This window comes from Bufo gargarizans, chromosome 8, assembly GCF_014858855.1.
Source record: "Bufo gargarizans isolate SCDJY-AF-19 chromosome 8, ASM1485885v1, whole genome shotgun sequence".
NCBI classification, from domain to species: Eukaryota; Metazoa; Chordata; class Amphibia; order Anura; family Bufonidae; genus Bufo; species Bufo gargarizans.
Window position 1 is genome coordinate 184,328,110 of NC_058087.1, and position 24,660 is coordinate 184,352,769.

The 24,660-nt window shown below is 45.5% G+C and overlaps 2 protein-coding genes across 6 annotated transcripts in view; one reads left to right on the forward strand and one right to left on the reverse strand.

Annotated features, from left to right (window-relative positions):
• Positions 1–115: 115 nt before the first annotated feature.
• DRC3 (dynein regulatory complex subunit 3) lies at positions 116–16,677 on the reverse strand. Of its 3 annotated transcripts, XM_044304727.1 has the most exons (13): positions 16,561–16,677; positions 16,256–16,424; positions 14,282–14,398; positions 13,846–14,012; positions 10,585–10,731; positions 7,732–7,851; positions 7,388–7,500; positions 6,615–6,789; positions 5,610–5,744; positions 4,619–4,689; positions 2,124–2,247; positions 1,898–2,029; positions 116–1,528 (listed from the first exon to the last, which is right to left on the reverse strand). In XM_044304727.1, the coding sequence occupies exons 2-13, from the start codon at positions 16,404–16,406 to the stop codon at positions 1,418–1,420; spliced, it is 1,563 nt and encodes a 520-aa protein (XP_044160662.1). In that variant the 5' UTR covers positions 16,407–16,424; positions 16,561–16,677; the 3' UTR covers positions 116–1,417. The 3 variants fall into 3 exon arrangements, with proteins under 3 accessions (XP_044160662.1, XP_044160660.1, XP_044160661.1); XM_044304725.1 differs by having other exon boundaries at positions 116–2,029; XM_044304726.1 differs by having other exon boundaries at positions 116–2,029; positions 16,256–16,421; positions 16,561–16,596.
• Positions 16,678–17,326: 649 nt separating this feature from the next.
• The window catches only part of TOM1L2 (target of myb1 like 2 membrane trafficking protein), a 38,134-nt gene continuing 30,800 nt past the window's right edge, over positions 17,327–24,660 (forward strand). For all 3 annotated transcript variants that reach the window (XM_044305000.1, XM_044305001.1, XM_044305002.1), the window contains exon 1: positions 17,327–17,425. In XM_044305000.1, coding sequence (XP_044160935.1) covers positions 17,374–17,425 — 52 coding nt within the window. In that variant the 5' untranslated portion in view covers positions 17,327–17,373. The remainder of the gene's footprint in view (positions 17,426–24,660) is intronic.

The window sequence follows — 24,660 nt, forward strand, 5'->3', positions numbered from 1 at the left end:
GGATCATTTTTCTAAACCTAAATGTACCAGTTTTGGTGTAATTTACACCAGAATCGAGGTGCACTCACTTAGTAAACATGGCCCTCTGTCTCCATGGTTACAGACTACAAACTAATTCTGTGTAGTCAGCTGTCGCCTACATTCTGTAGGTTAACAATAAAGTAGGGGTCGGAGGAAAGGAAGCGACCTGCAGGACCTGACTACACAGGGCTGTTTGTAGTCTGTAGCTATGGAGACGCAGAGGTCTGCCTAGGAGCTGCGGACAGAAAAGGGTTGAAGACTGTTAGTCAATATTAACTGATCGATTCCTGTCTTTTTTTGTTATTTATGATCCAGAGCAATACAAAATATTCATGGAAAGATGATAAAAACACAATTTTTTTTTATAACTTAAAAAATAAATACCAGAAAGGATTTATAAAAGGTGCCACGTCTCCTGTACACCCGCAGCTGCACAGATGCTGCGATATCGGGACCATCAGTCCTTACAATGGCTTATAGGATATGTCATCACTTTATGTTCAGTGGGACCCCCGCCAATCCTGAGAATGAAGGGGATGCTGTGCTGCTTTACGCCTGCGTCCCCTCTTCAGATTTTTCTTGCGCAGCGGCGCCTAAGCCAACCGGCTGTGCAGGGAAGTGAAGTTTGGCCCAATTGAAAAGAATGGCCGTCTTTAGTGCCCTGGGGGCGGCACTGGGCAGGGGAAACTGAAGGGGACGTAGTGCCAAATAAACTCAGCATCCCCTTCATTTTCATGCAGGGACGGACTGGGAACTTAAAGTGATCCTGGCAAAAAAACTAAAAGTGGCCCCACATTGTGGGTGGGTCTAAACTCACAGAAGGCGGGGCCACACGAGTAGGCAGGGCCAGCAATACCATAGCGGAGAACAATATACCGCCCCAGCAGAACCAAATAACACAGTGTTGCATAAAATACTGCCACCTGCGCCACAGTATTCTGCTGTATCACTGTCCTGAGGGTGGCGATACAGTTGAATTCCGGAGGGCACCTGCGGCCGCTGGCAAGGCACATAGAAGAGAATCAGATCATTATGTACCCGGCTGGAGGGCTTGAGTGGCCCCCTCCCCAGGCATCTGCCCACCGGGAAATTTCCCTGTGGGGTCTATGGCCAGTCCAGCCCTGTTCTCTTGACTGTGGGGGTCCCAAAGGTGAGACGCTTAGCAGTGATAAAGTGGCGGCATATCCTAATGATACCATCATTTTATAACATGGGAATAAGGGCCATTGACCGATGCGGCCATGTGATATAACTGGTGACGCGGAACCCGATTAGGGCTTGTAAAAAACTATTAAAAACTATCTTAGCTCCATAAAACCCCAGAACAGCGCCATTTCCAGTCTGACCAGGGGAAGTGGGCGCCACACGCAGCCCCCGCGATTGGTCGGAGAGAGTCTCATATTTGCTCGTGGATGTCAAGGTTGTCCAACTCATCCCTCAAGTGATCGACGTAGGTGTTGATTTCCGCCACCCGCTTCCGATTCCTTCGCAGTTCTTCCTGATGAACCTGGACAGAAGTCAAGACACGCACAAGATTAGTTCCTGGCGATGACTCGCTGTGACATCACCAGGGAGTGGTCACATGATGCAATCGCATGACCGCCATATGCATGTGATCAAGGGATCGGAACCATGATTATACATGCCCCGCACCCTGGTGATGTCACAGTGAAGGGCTACATACATTCACAGTGTAATTCCCTATGACTGCTCTCCCTGGCACAGCAATACACTATATGGCAGCATGTATTCCCAGGACTACATCTCGTGTTCTGACCCGTAAGGTGCCATGATAGAGATCCCAACCACTACCTTTGTCGGACTGTCCGTCTCCACGTCGCCCTTGCCTAACCTCCTGTAAACATCGAATTCTGACCTTTTGTATGAGATCCGTCGCCCAGTTGTTGATTTTGGTGACCAGTTCATCTTCCCGGTTGTCGATCTTCAGCATGTGGATGTCGTGGGAGGCGCTGACTGCGTTAATGATTGTGTCTTTGTCTACAAAAAGCTGTAGAAAAAGGGTGACAGCGATCAGTGACTCCATCCTAGCTGCCCTGTCCGCCATGCTTTACACTTTCTGGAGACCACTGGTAATACATTACCGCTCGAAGTTCATCTGTCATGTCTTCATCCAGCTCCCCCTTCAGCACTTGCTCCAACATGTTGATGCACAGCTCCAGGAGCTTCTCGTGATGCTGGTTCTCCAGGTCTCTGACTTGAGCCATTGTACAGCACGGAGTCAAGGCAACTGCTGTGAGCATGGAAATTAAAGGGGTTTTCCAGGATCAGAAAAACATGGCTGCTTTCTTCCAAAAACAGCGCCACCCCTGACCACAGGATATGTGTGGTATTGCAACTCAGCCCCATTTACTTCAACGGAGCTTAGCAGTAATACCAGACGCAACCTGAGGACAGGGGTGGAGCTGTTTCTGGAAGAAAGCAGCCATGTTTTTCTACTCCTGGACAACCCCTTTAAATCCACAGAACGTATGTTTCCCGGCTATCAGCCTATGTTATTGTCACATCATCTCTCCATTGCTGAGAGCCTTCAGACACATTAAGGCCCCATTCACACAACCATATTTTTAGTCCGCATTTTTTTTTTTTGCAAATTGGATGTGGATCCATTCATTTCAATGGATATGCAAAAAATGCAGACTGCACACCACGTGCTTTCCACATCCGTATGTCCGTTCCGCAGTCCTGCAGAAAAGATAGAACATACCCTATTCTTCTCCGGACAAGAATAGGTATGGGTCCGCAAAAAAATTATGCAACATGGACGTCATCTGTATTTTTTGCGGATTTGCGTTTTGTGGACTGCACAAATACTTGCGGTCGTGTGAAAGAACCCTAAGGCTGTAGTGTAAACAGCGCCACTTTTGTTAATAGGTTGTGTCTGGTATTGTACCCTTCACATACAATCGCTAACTCCAGATATTAAAGGGATTTTCCTATAAACATGTGTCTATCCACAGGACCAGTGATAAATGTAAGACAGCTGAGGGCCCCAACTGCTAGGAGCCCACTGATCCTGCGTTAGGCTACTACTGGCCTTTTGGCTTTCCGTTTGTGAGATCCGTCATGGGCTCTCACCAGCGGTCCAAAACGGATCAGTTTTGCCCTAATGCATTCTGAATGGAAAAGGATCCTCTCAGAAAGCACCAGTTTGCCTCCGTTCAGTCACCATTCCGCTTTGGTGTCTGTCTGACGAAACTGAGCCAAACGGATCCGTCCTGGCACGCAATGCAAGTCAATAGGGACGGATCCGTTTTCTATGACACAATAGAAAACGGATCCGTCCTCCATTGACTTTCAATGGTGTTCAAGATGGATCCGTCTTGGCTGTGTTAAAGATAATACAAATGGATGCAGACGGTTGTATTATCTGAACGGATCCGTCTGTGCAGATCCATGACGGATCCGCACCAAACGCGAGTGTGAAAGTAGCCTTACCTGTGTGAATGCAGCGGTTTGTGCGCGTTTGTGGCCACAGCTCCATTCACTGTCTATGGGACAGAGATGCCAAGTGCTGTACTCCACAGCCCCAAAGACAGTGAATGGAGCGGTGGATACGCATGCGCACAACTGCTCCATTCACACAGGGGCCTCCGGTTCCCCAATTCTTGTGACTCGTGTGGGGGCCAGCAGTGGGGCCCCCAAATATCATACATTCAAAGAATCGGGCATGATGAAATCCAACAACCCAATCCTTTTCCCTGCCAAAGAGTCAGGACACCCCATACACATCAGGTGGCTAGCCGGTGACGGGATTTGGCTGGCGTTTGTTTTATCTGTATGGCCCTCTTATTACCATCATGGGGAGTTTTCCTTTTATGACCATGGCTTTGTTGTACCACCTTAAAGGGAGGGGGGGGTTCTGATTTCAGCAAATAAGGAAAACGTATTGTCTACTGCCCTTTATGTAATTTCCAATGGGTTTCAAGATCTCTGCTTGCTGTCAGCAAATTAGAGACTTCATTATGTACTTCCAGAGAATGACATTGGGGGAAATGTGTTATTTTATTATCCCTCTAATGCCAGTTTTCTGGGGGGGAAAAGTCTCAAACCCTGTGTTTGCAACTTTTTAAATGCCATTGCGACATTGCGTTTGCTGCCCTCACCGCTTTCCAAAAAGGGGATGTTTTTGCGACTGGGCTGAGTCAGAAAACTGCCATAAATGAAGACCGAAATCTACGCAAGCTCTGAGCTGCCATAGATTTCAGTTTAGGCGCTCCGATGGCTGGAGGAAGCACCTCATTTATGAGGAGGCCTGCACCTCGCCATACATTAGCCCCATCCTCTGGCAGCGCAGGGGATAGGAAGAATGGCGTAGAAAATGCCGGTCTTGATAAATCTCCGCTAATGTGTCCTGGTCCTGTGATAATCTAGCAGACGACGGGTACATACTTGGTGCGGTTACTGTGATCGGCACAGATTGTTATCCTTTGGAAGTGAACAACTGAACAGCAGCAAGCAGAGATCTTGGAAATCATGAAAAATTGATAAGAGAGTATTTGCTGAAATTGCAATACACCTTTCATTTCTAGGTTTTAGCCGTCACCATTCACAGACCAGACGTGAACAGAAAGGATATAGGCCCTGCGCAGTTTCCAGGAAGGTGGACACCAGTTCTCCGATATTTCTCTCATACTCCTTAATGATTTCCTGCGTGGAGGAAAGTGTACAGGTTATCAGCAGCCCAAGGGGTCCTGGAAATGTCTGACTAAATGGATAACAGGACGTTACCATCTTCTTGTTGATAGGGTGTATCAGTGTGCAGTCTGACAGCACGGGCAGCGCCAAGTGGAATGGTAACTCCCAGTTATCAAGGAATTCATACATTTCCAGGAGCAACAACAGAGGAACAACAACACGACGTAGCGTTCTAGAGTCAAAACCAGACATCTCAGGGGAGAACACAGGCCCTCTTTAATTAAAGGGGCATGCCTATCTTATAAAGTCATTGGGGGTCATTTATTAAGGGACTATTGTAGTCTTAATAATAGTTTCAAGTCCCTTTTTTGACCGGCAATGTGACAATATTTAGTTGCACGGCCGGTTTTACTCCGTGTTCAGCAATTGGGAAACAGGCATAAATGTTGGAGAAAAACTACTCCAGCCAGGGGTTAGAGTAGTTTTTACTCCAGGTGCACGGACTACCATAGATTATCCCAATTTATGATGCGGCACACGCAACCGGCGTAAAAAGGTGGTCTTAGTAAATGACCCCCGTTGTATATTGATAGCACAGGCTATGCCTAGAGGTAGGACCCCCACAATCCTGACAGTGTAAGGGCTAGAGCGTTGGCATCTCTTTCACTGCATTTCCCCGGACAGTGGTGCCCCAGCCGCTCACTCTGCAGGGAATTGCAGTTTTGCCCCATTCGAATGAATGAATGAAGCTGGCTGCAGTGCCCTGCAGGTGACCAGTAATGCCGCTGTGCAGGGTACACAGTTATAAATCAGCACCGCAGCCCCTTCTTTCTTAGAATCGGTGAGGGTTCTGCCTCCGGGCTCATAAAGTTATGGCTTATCCCAGCAATATACCATGATATTAGAGGAACATCCCTTTTAAGGGCTCTCACCTCGAGCTGATCCACCAGTTGTATCTCCAGGTTCAGCAGTGCATCCATCAGCTGGGCCACATCCTGACTGTACTGCAATGACTTGGCATCAAGGATCTGCTGATCCGTGATCTGGGAGGAGAGCTCATACAGCAGCTGCCGAGGGAAATGAATGGACGTCAGACTGTGCGGAGTACACGCTGTGGAGACGGATCTGCCACACCGATCACAATACCAGCTACAGCACAGAACTGGAGATGCACATCAGTCTGCTCTTAGGCCTCTCGCACACGAACGGTGGCCGGGACGGATCGAGACCCATTCGGAGACACGGACAGAAACACCCTGGAAGCACTCCGTCGTGCTTCCATTCCGCATCTCCGTGGTTGCGGACCCATTCAAGTGAATGGGTCCGCATTAGAGATGAGCGAACTTCTGTTTTAAGTTCGGCGTCTAAAGTTCGGGTTTGGATTAGCGGAGAATCCCGATCTGGAACCGGATATGGATTCCGACTTCCGTTGTGGTCCGTGGTAGCGGAATCAATAATCGGCCATTATTGATTCCGCTACCACGGACCACAACGGAAGTCGGAATCCATATCCGGTTCCAGATCGGGATTCTCCGCTAATCCAAACCCGAACTTTAGACGCCGAACTTAAAACAGAGGTTCGCTCATCTCTAGTCCGCATCCGTGATGCGGAGTGCTTACGGGCCGGGTGCCCGTGTATTGCGGACCCGCGGTATGCGGGGCCGCAATAAGGCCAGGGGCACACAACGTTCATGTGCAAGAGGCCTTAGGCTGTACCTAAGGAGGCAACCGACGAGTGCCATACAGGCTGGACACACTGAACAACCCTTGGTTGGGAGAAAGTTTAGATCTGTGCAGGTCTTTGTCCTCTGGGTGTAAACAAGAATGTTCTCATTCTATGACATCAAACAGAGATCTTGAAAATGTCGAGGAACTGGACCACAAATATTGGAAAGTTGCAGAATTTTCTGATTCCTGGATAACAGCATCTTCCTTACCTCATAGTTCCTTGATTGAACTTCTTGGATTTTCTTGGCTCCGGCCTCCTGGTTTTCCCTCACAGCTTCCTGCAGACATTCATTGAAGACCGCCATCTCTGCGTCTCTCTTCTCATGGTGATTGAGACCGTACTCGAATATATTCTGGCAGACTTCGCTGCACTTAGTCCTATAGGTGAGGTGCAGGCTAAGGAATCACATTAGTAGTGCCGGCAGTACTGTTACCACTGGAGGAGTCAATATCAGCAAGACTTTTAGGAAGTAAGTAAAGAAGTACCATACCGCCATATATTTCCAAGAAAACACCACCTAAAGTACCATGTAAATACAACTATATAGTGCCCAAATATAGAGCTACTAAATGCTACCATTTAGTGCCCAAATAATACTACTGTATAGTGTGAAGATAATACCACCAAGTAGTGCCAAAAATACTACTACTTTATAGTGCCAAGATAACACCACCATATAGTGCCTAAATAATACACGGTATTCAAATTATACAGTGAAAGTGACCACATAATACTGCCATATAGCTCCCATATCGCACTTTAAATCAGTTTCAAAATAATACCGTCATACACTGCTAAATAATAATACATGGTTGTAGTCTGCTCCCGGGGTTCACATCTTCAGGACCCCTTTAGGGAATGGTGGCCATGGGCACTTGCCTAGTTTGCCACCTTCTAAAAGGGGAGGTCTGGTGCTGGATTAGAGGACTATTACCATACATAACTCCCATCATAGATCATGACGGCACTATAAAAGGATATGACTCCACAAGTTCAGCTACAGCGGGAAGAGATGACAGCCGGGTTCCCTCCACATCCTCCGCATACATACCCTCAAAAAGGAAGGGGCCGTTCAGGTTCTCCACGTAGGCAGCCTTAGAATGGATGGATGATACGATGGTTATTTGGCATGGCAGGGGTTACATGAATACAGAAGAGTCTGCCCATCAACGGGTACCGTTAAGATTGTGATATGATTGGGTACTTGGATGGTTGGGGGCTTCAAACCACTATAAAAAGGATGTAGGGAGGCGGTAAATACCAGGCCTCTCCCACAATTACAGCCCCCAGTTACGTTTTGTGACGGGGTGTGATTTGGGGGCCACCTTGTGTTTGTCCAGCTCTCGCTGATCCTTCTCCTCCTTCTCTCGCTTCACTCTCTCCAGGGTCTCGTTGTGATTCATCTCCTCGATAGAATACTGGTACTTCACATTAGCAATGTCCCTCTAGGGTACAAAATGGAGGCAGTTAGTGGCCGTCACAGGAGCTGTTAGGAAACTTCAAGGGGTTGGCCCATCTCATGCACTGGTGGCGTATTGCTAGGATGTGACACCGATGTCAGATAGGTGCGGGTCCCACTCTGAGACCTGCACCTACTGTATCTCTAGAACCGAGCCCCCCCCCCCCCCCCGCAGTGAACAAGAGAGCACTGCGCAGGCGTGGCCACTTTCCATTTATTTCTATGGGCGCTGGCTTGGCATTTTCCGGCAGTCCCATAGAAGTGGATGGAGCGGCGGCCGCACATGCGCTGTGCGCGTCCCATTCATTTCTACGGGACTTACTCAGCTCTTTTCAGAGCTACCATAGAAGTGAATGGAGAGCACGCTGAGCATGCGCAGTGAGCTCTCGTTCACTTTGGGCACTCTGTTCTAGAGATAGGTGGGACCCGCATCTGACATTGCTGGCATATCCTAGCAATATGCCGCCAATGTGTGAGGTGACACAACCCCTTTAAAACTTTAAAGAGGACCCCCCCTTTTGTGCAATCCATATTTGTAAGAAAGGTCCCTTGACAATAAGCAGATCACAAGGTTACCCCCCTGCTAAAACACTCAGCGAAAACCTGGCAGTGAGTGTTCCCTTTTCCTGCAGCGCCACCAGAGGCGAAATTAGGCATTACACAATGTCCATTCATAACAATGAGCTGTGTCTGTAACGCAGGACGGGACAGGTCCTCCAGAGCGGGAGACGCTCTTTATAACTGCACTACACTCTGGCCAAGAGGGGAGGACCCTGAGCTGAGGACTCTCCCTAGAATTCCCTAATAGGGTATATGGAAACTGGACAACCCCTTTAAATGAAGGAGCAGGTTTCTATATAAATGGAAAACAAAATCCCCAGTAAGGCCTCTTGCACACGAACGTGTGCGTCCCGTGGCCGTGCTGCGGGCCACAATGCACGAACACCAACCGTGGGGCAGCTGCAGCAGATCGCGGAGCCATTCACTTTAATGGGTCCGCGATCCGCCCGTTCCACAAAAAGATAGGACATGTTCTATCTTTTTACGAAACGGAAGTACGGGACGAAACCCCACGGGACGAAACCCCACGGCGCCCGTCTATTGCGGATCTGCAAATCCGGTCCGCAATACGGCCACGGAGCGCACACGTTCGCGTGAAAGAGGCCTAAAAGGGAGAAAACTGAGTGACAATCAATACGTGCAATCTCTCTGCTCTCGCATCAGTTGTCAGCCAGCTTCCCTGACCCCCCGAATGTCGAATCTTCCTAATTATGCAGCAATACACAAGCCAGAGAGACAGCAATTACAGGAGATCTGTCCCAAAAAAAGCCTCTTTACTGTTGAAATGTGAAAACCATTTAAAAAAAAAATCTTATTTCTAGGCTGAAATATGATCGCTCAAAGTTACGGCCCAATGCCTGAGGCTGCACTACTGACAGATTGTGATGAAATCCATCAATATCCCCACTACGCCCATAAAACAACCTCGACTCAAGCCAGGAGGACTAAATCTCTCAGTAGTGCAGCCTCAGGCTTTGGGCCTGTAACTATGAACCATTACATCTTACCACAGGAAGGAGTTATTTAAAGGATACCTGTCATATTTTCACCCAAAATTCAATTTTCATACATATTATTGCTGCTGTGGTGATAATCACTAATTATTGTGTTCACCTACCACTTGTTTAATAAGATTCCATCCATAGCAACCGCTCCTCACAAGACTTCTTTCTATCTTCTCAAGATGGCCGCCGATGCCCTTACCCTGAGGCTAAGACCTCCCTCACTAACCACCCAGAATTCATTCGGCTCATCTCGGGAACGCGCAGCCTCACCCCAACCAATCAGCTTTCTTCAGACTTAGGGTACTTTCACACTTGCGTTTTTCTTTTCCGGCGCCGAGTTCCGTCCTAGGGGCTCAATACCGGAAAACAACTGATCAGTTTCACCCCCATGCATCCTGAATGGAGAGCAATCTGTTCAGGATGCATCAGGATGTCTTCAGTTCAGTCACTGAACGGCGTTTTGGACGGAGGAAATACCGCAGCATGCTGCGGTATTATCTCCGTCCAAAATTCCGGATCAGTTGCCGGAATGCCGGATCCGGCATTCATTTACATTGAAATGTAAAAATACTGCAATGCCGGATCCGTCCTTCCGGTCTGCGCATGCGCAGACCTTTAAAAATGTGAAAAAAAATAGAAACGGATCCGTTCTTGCAATGCATTTGTGAGACGCATCCGGATAAGTCTACAAATGCTGTCCGTTTGCATGCAGATTGCCGGATCCGGCGGGCAGTTCTGGCGACGGAACTGCTTGCCGGATCACTCTGCCGCAAGTGGGAAAGTAGCCTTAAACATGAATTTTTATCGCGAATAACCGCACTATCCTGGTTTGATGGGAGCGTTCGGGACTGCCCACTACTACGTCCTGCGTCTAGGAGACGGAGGACACCTAGCAGCGCTGTTTTAGCCGCACCACTAAAATGCCGGGGGAGGAAAGAACATGCTGTAATTCAATACCTATACAACAGTATTAACTAGGGAACTGAGGGAAACTTAGTCAGACCAATCCAATTACATAAAAATAAATATGACAGTTACCCTTTAAAAAAAGCTTCCATATTTTTGATGTATAGTGGAGAACTATGTGTTATGTATATAGGAGAACTGCAGGGGTGCTATTCCCGGCTGGTGGCAGCGCAGGGCGGTATACATACTACATTGTCATCGATGAGCCTGAAGTCCAGGTACACCAGGTCTGGCAGATGAGCCGCCACAAATAACTTAGATTCTTCATCTTCAGAAAGTGGATTTCCTGACAGATTTAGGGTCCGCAGCTGCTGGAATTGGCGAAGGTAGATAAGCTGGAAACAAAAACAAAAATACAATAAGGCCTCATGCACACGACCGTATGTATTTTGCGGTCCTCAAAAAACGGATCTGCAAAAAATACGGATGATGTCCATGTGCATTCCGTATTTTGCCGAACAGAACAGCTGGTCCCTAATAGAACAGTCCTATCCCTGTCCGTAATCCAGACAATAATAGGACATTTTGCGGAGCGGACATACGGAAACGGAATGCACACGGAGTAACTTAAATTTTTTTTGCAGACCCATTGAAATGAATAGTTCCGCGTACGGTCCACAAAAAAATGGAACGGACACGGAAAGAAAATAAGTTCTTGTGCATGAGCCCTAAGGCCGGGGTGACAGGTCAGTGACTCCCATACGTGTACTAAAGGAACAACCGGGGATCGCTTCTATAAAGTGGGACGTTGGTGCCGTTTTCACATACGTGTGCTGTCCACGGTCTCCTCAGACCGCTCACCTACCCATGGACTTTAATGTCTGTATTCACACATCAGTGGTTTTGCACAGGCCGTGGATCTGTGGTGACACCATGGAAACACGCCCTATTGTTATCCCTCAAGCACATTACGGTACGGCTACACAAAGACGTGACATTTTTTGTAATGATAGTCATCGGTGTCGCACTGCGGCATGCTTTGACTGCAACGCGACAGTCGACCGTTGCAGAGCAACACCATTGACTATCGTTACAAAAAAAACACGTTGTTTAAGAAATGTCATCGTGTAGCTGAGCCGTTATAGTCTATGGGTCCATGAGAACCACTGACACAACCCGGACGCCATCTGTGTTTGGTCCATGGTTTTCACGGATCGTTGGTAGGAAATGTTCTGGACATTAATTTTCACGGATCCATCATGGACATTTCTACAAATGAACCACTTGTCATGAAGGCTTTGTTCTGTAATGGTGTCAATCAAGCTACACCAGTGCAGTTACGTATACAGAGGGTTAAAAGGGTAAGAAAAACATGGCTGCTTTCTTTAAAAAAAAAAAAAAATAGCTCCAGGTATTGCAGCTCTTTTCCGTTTACTTCCATGGAATTCGGATGTAATACCAGAGACAACTAATGGACGGGCTGTTTCTGGAAGAAACCATCCAGGTTCTTCTAACCTTGGACAATTCCTTTAGGCTGGTTTCCCACGGGCGTTGCGGGAAAAGGTGCGGGTGCGTTGCCGGATTGCGATTTTTCTGTGCGAGTGCAAAACATTGTAATGCGTTTTGCACGCGCGTGAGAAAAATCGGCATGTTTGGTACCCAGACCCGAACTTCTTCACAGAAGATCGGGGTTGTGTAGATTGTATTATTTTCCCTTATAACATGGTTATAAGGGAAAATAATAGCATTCTAAATACAGAATGTATAGTACAATGGGGCTGGAGGGGTTAAAAAAAAAAAAAATTATAATAATTTAACTCACCTTAATCCACTTGATCGCACAGCCGGCATCTCCTTCTGTCTTCTTCTTTGCTGTGTACAGGAAAAGGACCTGTGGTGACGTCACTCCGGTCATCACATGATCTTTTACTATGGTGATGGATCATGTGATGGATCATGTGATGACCGGAGAAACGTCACCACAGGTCCTTTTCCTCCTGCACAGCAAATAAGAAGACAGAAGAGATCCCGGCTGCGCGAGCAAGAGGATTAAGGTGAGTTAAATTATTTATTATTTTTATTATATATTATTTTTTAACCCCTCCAGCTCCATTGTACTATGCATTCTGTATTAAGAATGCTATTATTTTCCCTAATAACCATGTTATAAGGGAAAATAATAATGATCGGGTCTCCATCCCGATCGTCACCTAGCAACCGTGCGTGAAAGTCGCACTGCATCCGCACTTGCTTGCGGATGCTTGCGATTTTCACGCAGCCCCATTCACTTCTATGGGGCCTGCGTTGCGTGATAAACGCACAATATAGAGCATGCTGCGATTTTCACGCAACGCATAAGTGATGCATGAAAATCACCGCTCGTGTGCACAGCCCCATAGAAATGAAAGGGTCCGGATTCAGTGTGAGTGCAATGCGTTCACCTCACGCATTGCACGCGCGCGGAAAACTCGCCCGTGTGAAAGGGGCCTTACGGCTACCTGCCCAGGAGTGCGGGTGAACGCACATAAGATCCGCACTAATTTCCTTGCAGATTTATGTGCGTTTCTGCAGCATATCCACACCATAATCAGCAATGTCTAACAGCGGTTTTTGGAGCAGATTTGAGACGGTTTTGCCATAGATCTCGTCCTTCCATTGAAAAGGGTGAAATTCGCAGCTAAAACTGCAAACATTATTGACATGCTAATAAATTTGAGACCCAGGCGCAGGTCGATTTCTGCATGGAAAAAATCCACAAAGTTTACAGGAGATTTGTGTAATCTCATACACTTTGCTAGTACTGTAATATGCTGCAGTGTTTCCCACACGGGAATCTGTGTGGAAAAAAACGTGCGTATTCCGCAACATGTGCAGGTGGCCTAAGTCTAAACATGGAACAGAAAAAATAATCAGCCCCAGAAAATCTGGGTTAAATCTCTGCAAAATCTGCATGTTTCGTATGCTAATTTTGTCGCGGATTGGCCTTGGATTTCGCACTCTGTTCTGCAAAGGGTTAAATCCAGGGAGAAAATCCCATCGATTATTGGACTTTCTCCAAAATATTGTCTCTGTCATCAGGGATTAATGGGGGTTTTCTGGATATAAATATGGATGGCCTCATGACATCCAATTGGTCAGGGTCCTACTTCCAGCACCCTCTCCGATCAGCCATTAGAAGTGACAGTAGCATTTGACCGCGCTGCTGCCTCTTCCTCTGCCTGTGACATCCCCTTCATCGGTCACATGGCCTTTGTGCAGCTCAGCCCCTTTCAAGTGTATGGGACTGAGCTGCAATACCAAGCACAGCCACGATACAATGGACGGCGCTGTGCTTGGTGAGCTGTATCACTGCAGCCCATTCATACAACTGATCGGTGGGGAGTCTTGGGTGTCAGGCCCCCACTGATCAGATATAAATGGCCTATCCTGAGGATAGATCATCCATATGATCCCCTTTAATGCGTAGGGGCAATTCATACCCTACCCCCAGAATCCAGGCCCCGCCTTACATTTTCCAGGGAGGTCAGGTTGTTGTTTCCTATGGACAGGACCTGCAGATTCTTCAGATGGTCCATGTTCTCCAGGACTGAGATGCGGTTGTTGTGCAGACTGAGGTCCTCCAGCCTAGTGAGGGCGCTCAGGCCTTCGATCACCTCAATGTTATTGAATGACAGGTCTGTAAGAAATCAGTTATTAGTTTTTGGTATCGGGTGAGTGGGGCCCTAAGGATACCATTGTGGTTTGCAGTGTGAATACACTCTTAATCCAGGATAGCTGAGAGATTACCAAATAATTTGGATTATTCCTAGAAAGCATCTTAAATATAAGCAGGTGCTGAAGGATTGAATCTTCTGGATTATCGGATGGCGAATTGAAGGAATGTCACCGTATTTGCCTTATTCATGGTGGTCTTAAGTGCAGCGTGTATGAAAGCATCTTACTCACCGAGCCAAACTAAATGCACTAATGTGTCCAGGCCCTGGATCTTCTCGATGATGTTGTTGTCCAGCTGCAGCTTGGTCAGATGGTGGAACTGCCATAGGTTATCTATCTTCAGGATGTCTGAAACAGAGGAACCCCCCTAAATTCATCAATCGCCATTGGACCACATCAGATGGGGGTCCTGGTTACAGTGGTGGATTATAATGTTGGCAGTTTGGCCCAAAGTACCCAGAGACTTGCTTCTGGACCGGCAGAAGGACCTGCACAGATAAGATCACATGACCAAAATGTGTGCAGGTCCTGAAGTCAGGGGGAGAGTAGAAGAGGAGGGTGTGAACTGCTGTGTAGGTATGTAGGGTCTGGCTCTGGTCTGTATTTAGAGGTTCTGGTTTTGGTGGGGAGGGTCGGTATTTGTTGAACGGAGTCTGATCTGGGGACGGTAAGGCACCTTTCAGACGAGCGAGTTTTCCGCGCGGGTGCAATGCGGGATGCGAACGCATTGCGCCTGCACTGAATCCGGACCCATTCATTTCAATGGGTCTGTGTACATGAGCGTTGTTTTTCACGCATCACTTGTGCGTTGCGTGAAAATCGCAGCATGTTCTATATTCTGCGTTTTTCATGCAACACTGGTCCCATAGAAGTGAATGGGGCTGTGTGAAAAACGCATTGCATCCGCAAGCAAGTGCGGATGTGATGCGTTTTTCATTGATGGTTGTTAAGAGATGTTGTTTGTAAACATTCAGTTTTTTATCACGTGCGTGAAAAACGCCTCCATGTGCATTTCTCCCGCGTGAAAAAAAAACTGAACCACTGAACGCAAAACTGACTGAAACTGCTTGCGAAATGGTGCAAGTTTTCCTGAACGCACCCTAAACGCATCAGGACCTAATCCGTATCGTTCGTGTGAAAGAGGCCTAACTGTTTAAAGTGGTCGTTCAACAGGCAACCCTATAAAATAATGAAATAAGCCATACTCTCCTTTTAAATGTCTTCCCGCTCCAGTGCCACCGATCCCCTACCGGAAGTGATGACTCTCCATTCTTCTTCACGTGACCACTGTACCCAGGTCACATGTGCATGATCGGCCAGCGACTGGACGCTGTTATTGTGTAAGGACGCAGCCCTTTGACAAGGAACGTGGTAACACACAGTTGTCAAGAGAGGCGGTGACGTCTATAGACACGGCAGCCCATGTACACAAGAAGAAGTATGGAGACAGCACGTCCTTTTCTTGGAATTTATTCCAGATGCAACGGATTGTCCGATCAGTATGAGGAAAATTGCCACTTCCCCTGGAGACGCGCACCCATCGCACATTTAAATAGGAGCACTGTCCGCCCCTCATTTCCAAGTCTATAGACACAACATGGCGGCAGAGGGGGGAAAGGGTGTGGAGACCAAGTTTTGGGAGCAGCCGAGGTATTTTAATCTACTTAAAGGGTTTTTCCAACTTTGTATAAGTTTAAAAATTCTTCCCCCTCCCCGTCGACCCTGTGGAGTCAAGCATCCTTACCTGCTCTCTGCCTCTTGGTTTTGGCTCCGTTGGTCCACTGCTCCGTTTGTCACGCTCAGGTCCCTGCATGTAAAATATCGTCACGTACAGGGGTCAAGTGCGTCGCTGCATCCAGTGACTGGCTGCAGATGGTGACTGGTGCCCCAATGATACCGTGATGTGACGCTTGAGGCAGCAGCGCAACATGACCCCCATCTCTGCTGGGGACCGGAGGAGTGATGGAGCCTGAACTCAGAGGCGTGCAGCAGGTAAGTATGCTTGACCCCACAGCTGCGCGACCACTTTAATCTGCCACGGACTAGACACTGATCAGTAAGTGGCTGCACTTATGTGTCGTTTTGGGAAATCACTTTAAGGGGTAAAACCTCCTAAAAGGGCTTTTTCAAATACACGTATGGAGGTGCAGTGAGGCCCCCCAGGAAGTGACTGGTGTCGCAGGGCACGAGGCCTATACGTCTTACTTTTGAAGTCGAGGCGTAAGCTAGTGACGTCCTTGAAGCTGATGCCCTCCATCTTGGCGATGTGGCCGGCTTCCTCCCGTGGACCCTGTTCCTCCACGGCGTTTCTCAGCATCTCATCGTCTATGACGTTCGGCTCCACAGTGTCGTACATGGCGCTCGGGTTCAGCTGCTTATTTAAAGATTTAAATATTTCATTATTTATAAAAATTTATTTAATATCATTTATTTTTTTGATTATATATCAAATATAATATATTTATAATTTTATTTAATATAAAAAAGAAAAATGATAAAAAAAAAAATACCTATTTAATATTTCCGAAGATAAGATTAGGAAGCTGTATGTTCACTGACAGCAAGTAGAGATCTAAAAAAAACTTAAGTTACTGGAAAGTTCGTTAATGTAATTTTCCACAGTGAATGGCTGATCTGGCTTCCTGGTACTTGTAGTTCCACAGGCTACAGCTGCATAAACCTAATCTGCCCGCCGCTGTGGTATACTACGGTTTAGGATTCGTTCCCCCATCAATCCTGCCTAAAACAGAGTAAAAAATAAGCTGAAAAAAACCCATCCTTTATTACCTGTGCTGTGCGCAGAATAACAAGAGCGTTGTCCAGTTGCTAAGAGAAACGGCCCACGTGACTAACAGTGACCAATGAACGAGCGTTCAAAGAAATGAACAATTGGACATATAAAGCTTCACTCTTCAAAAAGAGCTAGCCAATAGGAAAGCTGGCTGAAGAATGTCAAGGGAAGGTGGGCATGCATGGTGACCAAGGAATGTCACGGACCGTTGACCAATCAGCGTCAATAGGCGGGGTCAGTTCCTGTCATCCACAAGGGAGGCGGGATAAGACGATATTTAGGGCAGTTCAAGTTCATTTCTGATTGGTCGCTGCTTCTGTAAATCAAAACAACTGACAATGACATGGTCCTATCCGATGTCAGTTATGCTCGTTCCGTGGGGGGAATGGGCGGGTTCTCTGTTTGATAGACACTGGAATAGACCAATAGTGTTAGATTAGCAGTAAATTCATCCAATTGTCTTAGTGAGAGGGCGGGACATCGTCTTGTCTGTGTGAACCATTGCAGAGGCCGGCTGTTTGTTGTCATCAAGATGGAGTTTCTACTGGGGAACCCGTACAGCACCCCGGTGGGGCAGTGTATCGGTAAGAAACCCGCAGATCCGGCTCTGTCTGCTTTATCCTCTACGTATGGAATGCAGAGCCCCCTGATTCATTGTGTGTGACCTCTGTGCTGCTGCTGTATACACCCCATATATTCCCTATATACTGCTGTATACACCCCATATATTCCCTATATGTACCTCCCCTGTATACACCCTATATATTCCCTGTATGTACCTCCCCCATATACTGCTGTATACACCCCATATATTCCCTGTATGTACCTCCCCTGTATACACCCTATATATTCCCTGTATGTACCTCCTTTTAGATACAGCCGTATACACCCTATATATTCCCTGTATGTACCTCCCCCATATACTGCTGTATACACCCCATATATTCCCTGTATGTACCTCCCCTGTATACACCCTATATATTCCCTATATGTACCTCCCCCATATACTGCTGTATACACCCCATATATTCCCTCTATGTACCTCCCCTGTATACACCCCGATATATTCCCTATATGTACCTCCCCTGTATACACCCCGATATATTCCCTATATGTACCTCCCCTGTATACACCCCGATATATTCCCTATATGTACCTCCCCTGTATACACCCCGATATATTCCCTATATGTACCTCCCCTGTATACACCCCGATATATTCCATATATGTACCTCCCCTGTATACACCCTATATATTCCCTATATGTACCTCCCCTGTATACACCCTATATATTCCCTGTATGTACCTCCCCTGTATACACCCTATATGTACCTCCCCTGTATACACCCTATATATTCCCTGTATGTACCTCCCCCATATACTGCTGTATACACCCCATATATTCCCTGTATGTACCTCCCCTGTATACACCCTATATATTCCCTGTATGTACCTCCTTTTATATACAGCCGTATACACCCTGATATATTCCCTATATGTACCTCCCCATATACTGCTGTATACACCCCATATATTCCCTGTATGTACCTCCCCTGTATACACCCCAATATATTCCCTATATGTACCTCCGCTGTATACACCCCGATATATTCCCTATATGTACCTCCCCTGTATACACCCCAATATATTCCCTATATGTACCTTCCCTATATACTGCTGTATACACCCCGATATATTCCCTATATGTACCTCCTCTATATACTGCTGTATACACCCCATATATTCCCTATATGTACCTCCTCTATATACTGCTGTATACACCCCAATATATTCCCTATATACTGCTGTATACAACACTATATATTCCCTATATGTACCTCCTTTATATACTGCTGTATACACCCCGATATATTCTCTATATGTACCCACCTCTGTATACTGCTGTATACACCCCATATATTCCCTATATGTACCTCCCCTATATACTGCTGTATACACCCCATATATTCCCTATATGTACCTCCCCCTATATACTGCTGTATACACCTCATATATTCCCTATATGTACCTCCCCTATATACTGCTGTATACACCCCAATATATTCCCTATATACTGCTGTATACAACACTATATATTCCCTATATGTACCTCCTTTATATACTGCTGTATACACCCCAATATATTCCCTATATGTACCCACCCCTGTATACTGCTGTATACACCCCGATATATTCCCTATATGTACCTCCCCTATATACTGCTGTATACACCCCATATATTCCCTATATGTACCTCCCCTATATACTGCTGTATACACCCCATATATTCCCTATATGTACCTCCCCCTATATACTGCTGTATACACCTCATATATTCCCTATATGTACCTCCCCTATATACTGCTGTATACACCCCATATATTCCCTATATGTACCTCCCCTATATACTGCTGTATACACCCCGATATATTCCCTATATGTACCTCCCCTATATACTGCTGTATACACCCCATATATTCCCTATATGTACCTCCCCCTATATACTGCTGTATACACCTCATATATTCCCTATATGTACCTCCCCTATATACTGCTGTATACATCCCGATATATTCCCTATATGTACCTCCTCTATATACTGCTGTATACATCCCGATATATTCCCTATATGTACCTCCTCTATATAATGCTGTATACACCCGATATATTCCCTATATGTACCTCCCCTATATACTGCTGTATACATCCCGATATATTCCCTATATGTACCTCCTCTATATTCTGCTGTATACACCCCGATATATTCCCTACATGTACCTCCCCTGTATACTGCTGTATACACCCCGATATAGTCCCTATATGTACCTCCTCCTATATACTGCGGTATATACCCCGATATATTCCCTTTATGTACCTCCTCTATATACTGCTGTATACACCCCCAATTTATTTCCTGTATGTACCCCCCCATATACTGCTGTATACACTCTGATATAGTCCCTACATGTACCTCCTCTATATACTGCTGTATACACCCCGATATATTCCCTACATGTACCTCCTCTATATACTGCTGTATACACCCCGATATATTCCCTACATGTACCTCCTCTATATTCTGCTGTATACACCCCGATATATTCCCTGCATGTACCTCCCCTGTATACTGCTGTATACACCCCGATATATTCCCTTTATGTACCTCCTCTATATACTGCTGTATACACCCCCAATTTATTTCCTGTATGTACCCCCCATATACTGCTGTATACACTCCGATATATTCCTTCTATGTACCTCCCCTATATACTACTGTATACATCCCAATATATTCCCTATATGTACCTCCTCTATATACTGCTGTATACACCCCAATATATTCCCTATATACTGCTGTATACAACACTATATATTCCCTATATGTACCTCCTTTATATACTGCTGTATACACCCCAATATATTCCCTATATGTACCCACCCCTGTATACTGCTGTATACACCCCGATATATTCCCTATATGTACCTCCCCTATATACTGCTGTATAAATCCCGATATATTCCCTATATGTACCTCCCCTATATACTGCTGTATACACCCCGATAAATTCCCTACATGTACCTCCTCTATATACTGCTGTATACACCCCGATATATTCCCTACATGTACCTCCTCTATATACTGCTGTATACACCCCGATATATTCCCTACATGTACCTCCTCTATATACTGCTGTATACACCCCGATATATTCCCTACATGTACCTCCTCTATATTCTGCTGTATACACCCCGATATATTCCCTACATGTACCTCCCCTGTATACTGCTGTATACACCCCCAATATATTCCCTATATGTACCTCCCCTGTATACTGCTGTATACACCCCGATATATTCCCTATATACTGCTGTATACACCCGATATATTCCCTATATGTACCTCCTCTATATACTGCTATATACATCCCAATATATTCCCTATATGTACCTCCCCTATATACTGCTGTATACACCCTGATATATTCACTATCTATACCTCCCCTATATACTGCTGTATACACCCCGATATATTCCCTATATGTACCTCCCCTATATACTGCTGTATACACCCCATATATTCCCTACATGTACCTCCCCTATATACTGCTGTATACACCCCGATATATTCCCTATATGTACCTCCTCTATATTCTGCTGTATACACCCCGATATATTCCCTACATGTACCTCCCCTGTATACTGCTGTATACACCCCGATATAGTCCCTATATGTACCTCCTCCTATATACTGCTGTATACACCCCGATATATTCCCTATATGTACCTCCTCCTATATACTGCTGTATACACCCCGATATATTCCCTTTATGTACCTCCTCTATATACTGCTGTATACACCCCCAATTTATTTCCTGTATGTACCCCCCATATACTGCTGTATACACTCTGATATATTCCCTACATGTACCTCCTCTATATACTGCTGTATACACCCCGATATATTCCCTACATGTACCTCCCCTGTATACTGCTGTATACACCCCGATATATTCCCTATATGTACCTCCTCTATATACTGCTGTATACACCCCGATATATTCCCTTTATGTACCTCCTCTATATACTGCTGTATACACCCCCAATTTATTTCCTGTATGTACCCCCCATATACTGCTGTATACACTCTGATATATTCCTTCTATGTACCTCCCCTATATACTACTGTATACATCCCAATATATTCCCTATATGTACCTCCTCTATATACTGCTGTATACACCCCAATATATTCCCTATATACTGCTGTATACAACACTATATATTCCCTATATGTACCTCCTTTATATACTGCTGTATACACCCCAATATATTCCCTATATGTACCCACCCCTGTATACTGCTGTATACACCCCGATATATTCCCTATATGTACCTCCCCTATATACTGCTGTATACACCCCATATATTCCCTATATGTACCTCCCCTATATACTGCTGTATACACCCCATATATTCCTACATGTACCTCCCCTATATACTGCTGTATAAATCCCGATATATTCCCTACATGTACCTCCCCTATATACTGCTGTATACACCCCGATATATTCCCTATATGTACCTCCCCTGTATACTGCTGTATACACCCCGATAAATTCCCTACATGTACCTCCTCTATATACTGCTGTATACGCTCTGATATATTCCCTACATGTACCTCCTCTATATACTGCTGTATACACCCCGATATATTCCCTACATGTACCTCCTCTATATACTGCTGTATACACCCCGATATATTCCCTACATGTACCTCCTCTATATTCTGCTGTATATACCCCGATATATTCCCTACATGTACCTCCCCTGTATACTGCTGTATACACCCCCAATATATTCCCTATATGTACCTCCCCTGTATACTGCTGTATACACCCCGATATATTCCCTATATACTGCTGTATACACCCGATATATTCCCTATATGTACCTCCCCTATATACTGCTGTATACATCCCAATATATTCCCTATATGTACCTCCCCTATATACTGCTGTATACACCCTGATATATTCACTATATATACCTCCCCTATATACTGCTGTATACACCCCGATATATTCCCTATATGTAACCCTTATATTAGAGGTGGGCAAACTTTTTGACTTGTGGGCCACAATGGGTTCATATATTGGACCCAGGGGCCGGACGAAGAGTAGATGGACGGGGCGTTTGTGTAAATTAATATAAATAAAATTTACATTTTGTAAGATTAAAGGTTTAGTTTAATTCAAGGTAGAAAAGCATAAAAAGAGTTATTGTACAAAACTTTTATGCAATGTATTTCTTTCATAACATAGTAGGTATAACTCGCCTTCAATTTTTGTGGGAACAGTGTTGTTGGTCTCCGTTTTCTGCTAAGGCATCAAAGTCTGGAGTTAGCTTTGTTGTTGCAATTCGCAGAATAGATACTGTGCCAGTATATATGGTGCCCATAGTGCCCCCCATAATGTGCTAGTATATAGGGCCCCCATAGTTCCCCCGATGATGTGCCAGTATATAGGGCACCCATAGTGCTTCCCCTCTTCTCCATAGTGCCCGCCATATTGTGCCAGTATATAGGGCCCCCATAGTGCTTCCCCTCTTCTCCATAGTGCCCTCTCATATTGTGCCAGTATATAGGGTTCCCCTCTTCTCCATAGTGCCCCCATATTGTGCCAGTATATAGGGCCCCCATAGTGCTTCCCCTCTTCTCCATAGTGCCCCCTCATATTTTGGCAGTATATAGGGCCCCCCCCATAGTGCCCCCCCATATTGTGCCAGTATACACGTCCCCCATCCCCCTTCTTGCCACAGTATACTATAAATAATAAAAACAATAAACACATATACTTACCTTATGCTGCTGTCAGTGATGCGATGCAGGCCTCTTCCGGCCTGTGTACGGCTCAGGCGGCGCGATGGCGCCTGCATCGGCCTCTGATAGGCTGCATGCACTAGGTCTGTAGCCTATCAGAGGAAAGGGCAAGGGAGAGGCCCCTCCCCTGCTTCACACCGTTCATCTGTATCGCTCTCCTGAGGACGGCAATACAGATGAATATGGAGATGAGCGCTTCCACAGTTTGCCCATCACTGCTCTATATGCTGCTGTATACATCCCGATATATTCCCTATATGTACCTCCCCTATATACTGCTGTATGCACCCCAATATATTCACTATATACTGCTGTATACACCCTGATATATTCCCTATAGGTACCCTCCCCTATATAATGCTGTATACACCCGATATATTCCCTATATGTACCCACCCCTGTATACTGCTGTATACACCCTGATATATTCACTATATGTACCTCCCCTATATAATGCTGTATACACCCGATATATTCCCTATATGTACCCACCCCTGTATACTGCTGTATACACCCTGATATATTCACTATATGTACCTCCCCTATATACTGCTGTATACACCCTGATATATTCCCTATATGTACCTCCTCTATATACTGCTTTATACACCCCAATATATATTTCCTATATGTACCTCCTCTATATACTGCTGTATACACCCTGATATATTCCCTATATATACCTCCCCTATATACTGCTGTATACACCCTGATATATTCCCTTTATGTACCTCCTCTATATACTGCTGTGTACACCTTGATATATTCCCTATATGTACCTCCTCTATATACTGCTTTATACACCCCAATATATATTTCCTATATGTACCTCCTTTATATACTGCTGTATACACCACAATATATTCCCTATATACTGCTGTATACACCCCATTATATTCCCTATATGCACCCCCCTATATACTGCTGTATACACCCCATTATATTACCTATATGTACCTCCCCTATATACTGCTGCATACACCCCGATATATTCCCTATATACTGCTGTATACACTCCATTATATTCCCTATATGCACCTCCCCTATATACTGCTGTATACACCCCATTATATTCCCTATATGCACCCCCTATATACTGCTGTATACACCCCATTATATTCCCTATATGTACCTCCCCTATATACTGCTGTATACAACACAATATATTCCCTATATGTACCTCCCCTATATACTGCTGTACACCTGCTATATATATTTTATGAATAGATAGGTGGTGTATATACATAGAACGTGATATACCGTGTATGCACCAAGTACATTCATTATTGGTTGCATAAAGCTTAATTTACACCTAAAATATTGATAACACCTCTCCTATATACTGTGCTGCTGTATATACTGAATGTACTTCACTACAGATATGTGTTCACTGCGTCCTTGTACATCTCCTGTATCCATACAGCGTGTCCTCTGTATACT

Excerpts from the sequence above, each read along its gene's own strand:
- DRC3 (XM_044304725.1), bottom strand. The coding sequence starts at position 16,406 with ATGTACGACACTGTGGAGCCGAACGTCATAGACGATGAGATGCTGAGA. Across the intron at positions 5,745-6,614 it reads TTCAATCAAGGAACTATGAG|CTGCTGTATGAGCTCTCCTC; the intron begins GTAAGGAAGATG and ends TTCCCTCGGCAG. Across the intron at positions 2,030-2,123 it reads TGACAGATGAACTTCGAGCG|CTTTTTGTAGACAAAGACAC; the intron begins GTAATGTATTAC and ends CTTTTTCTACAG.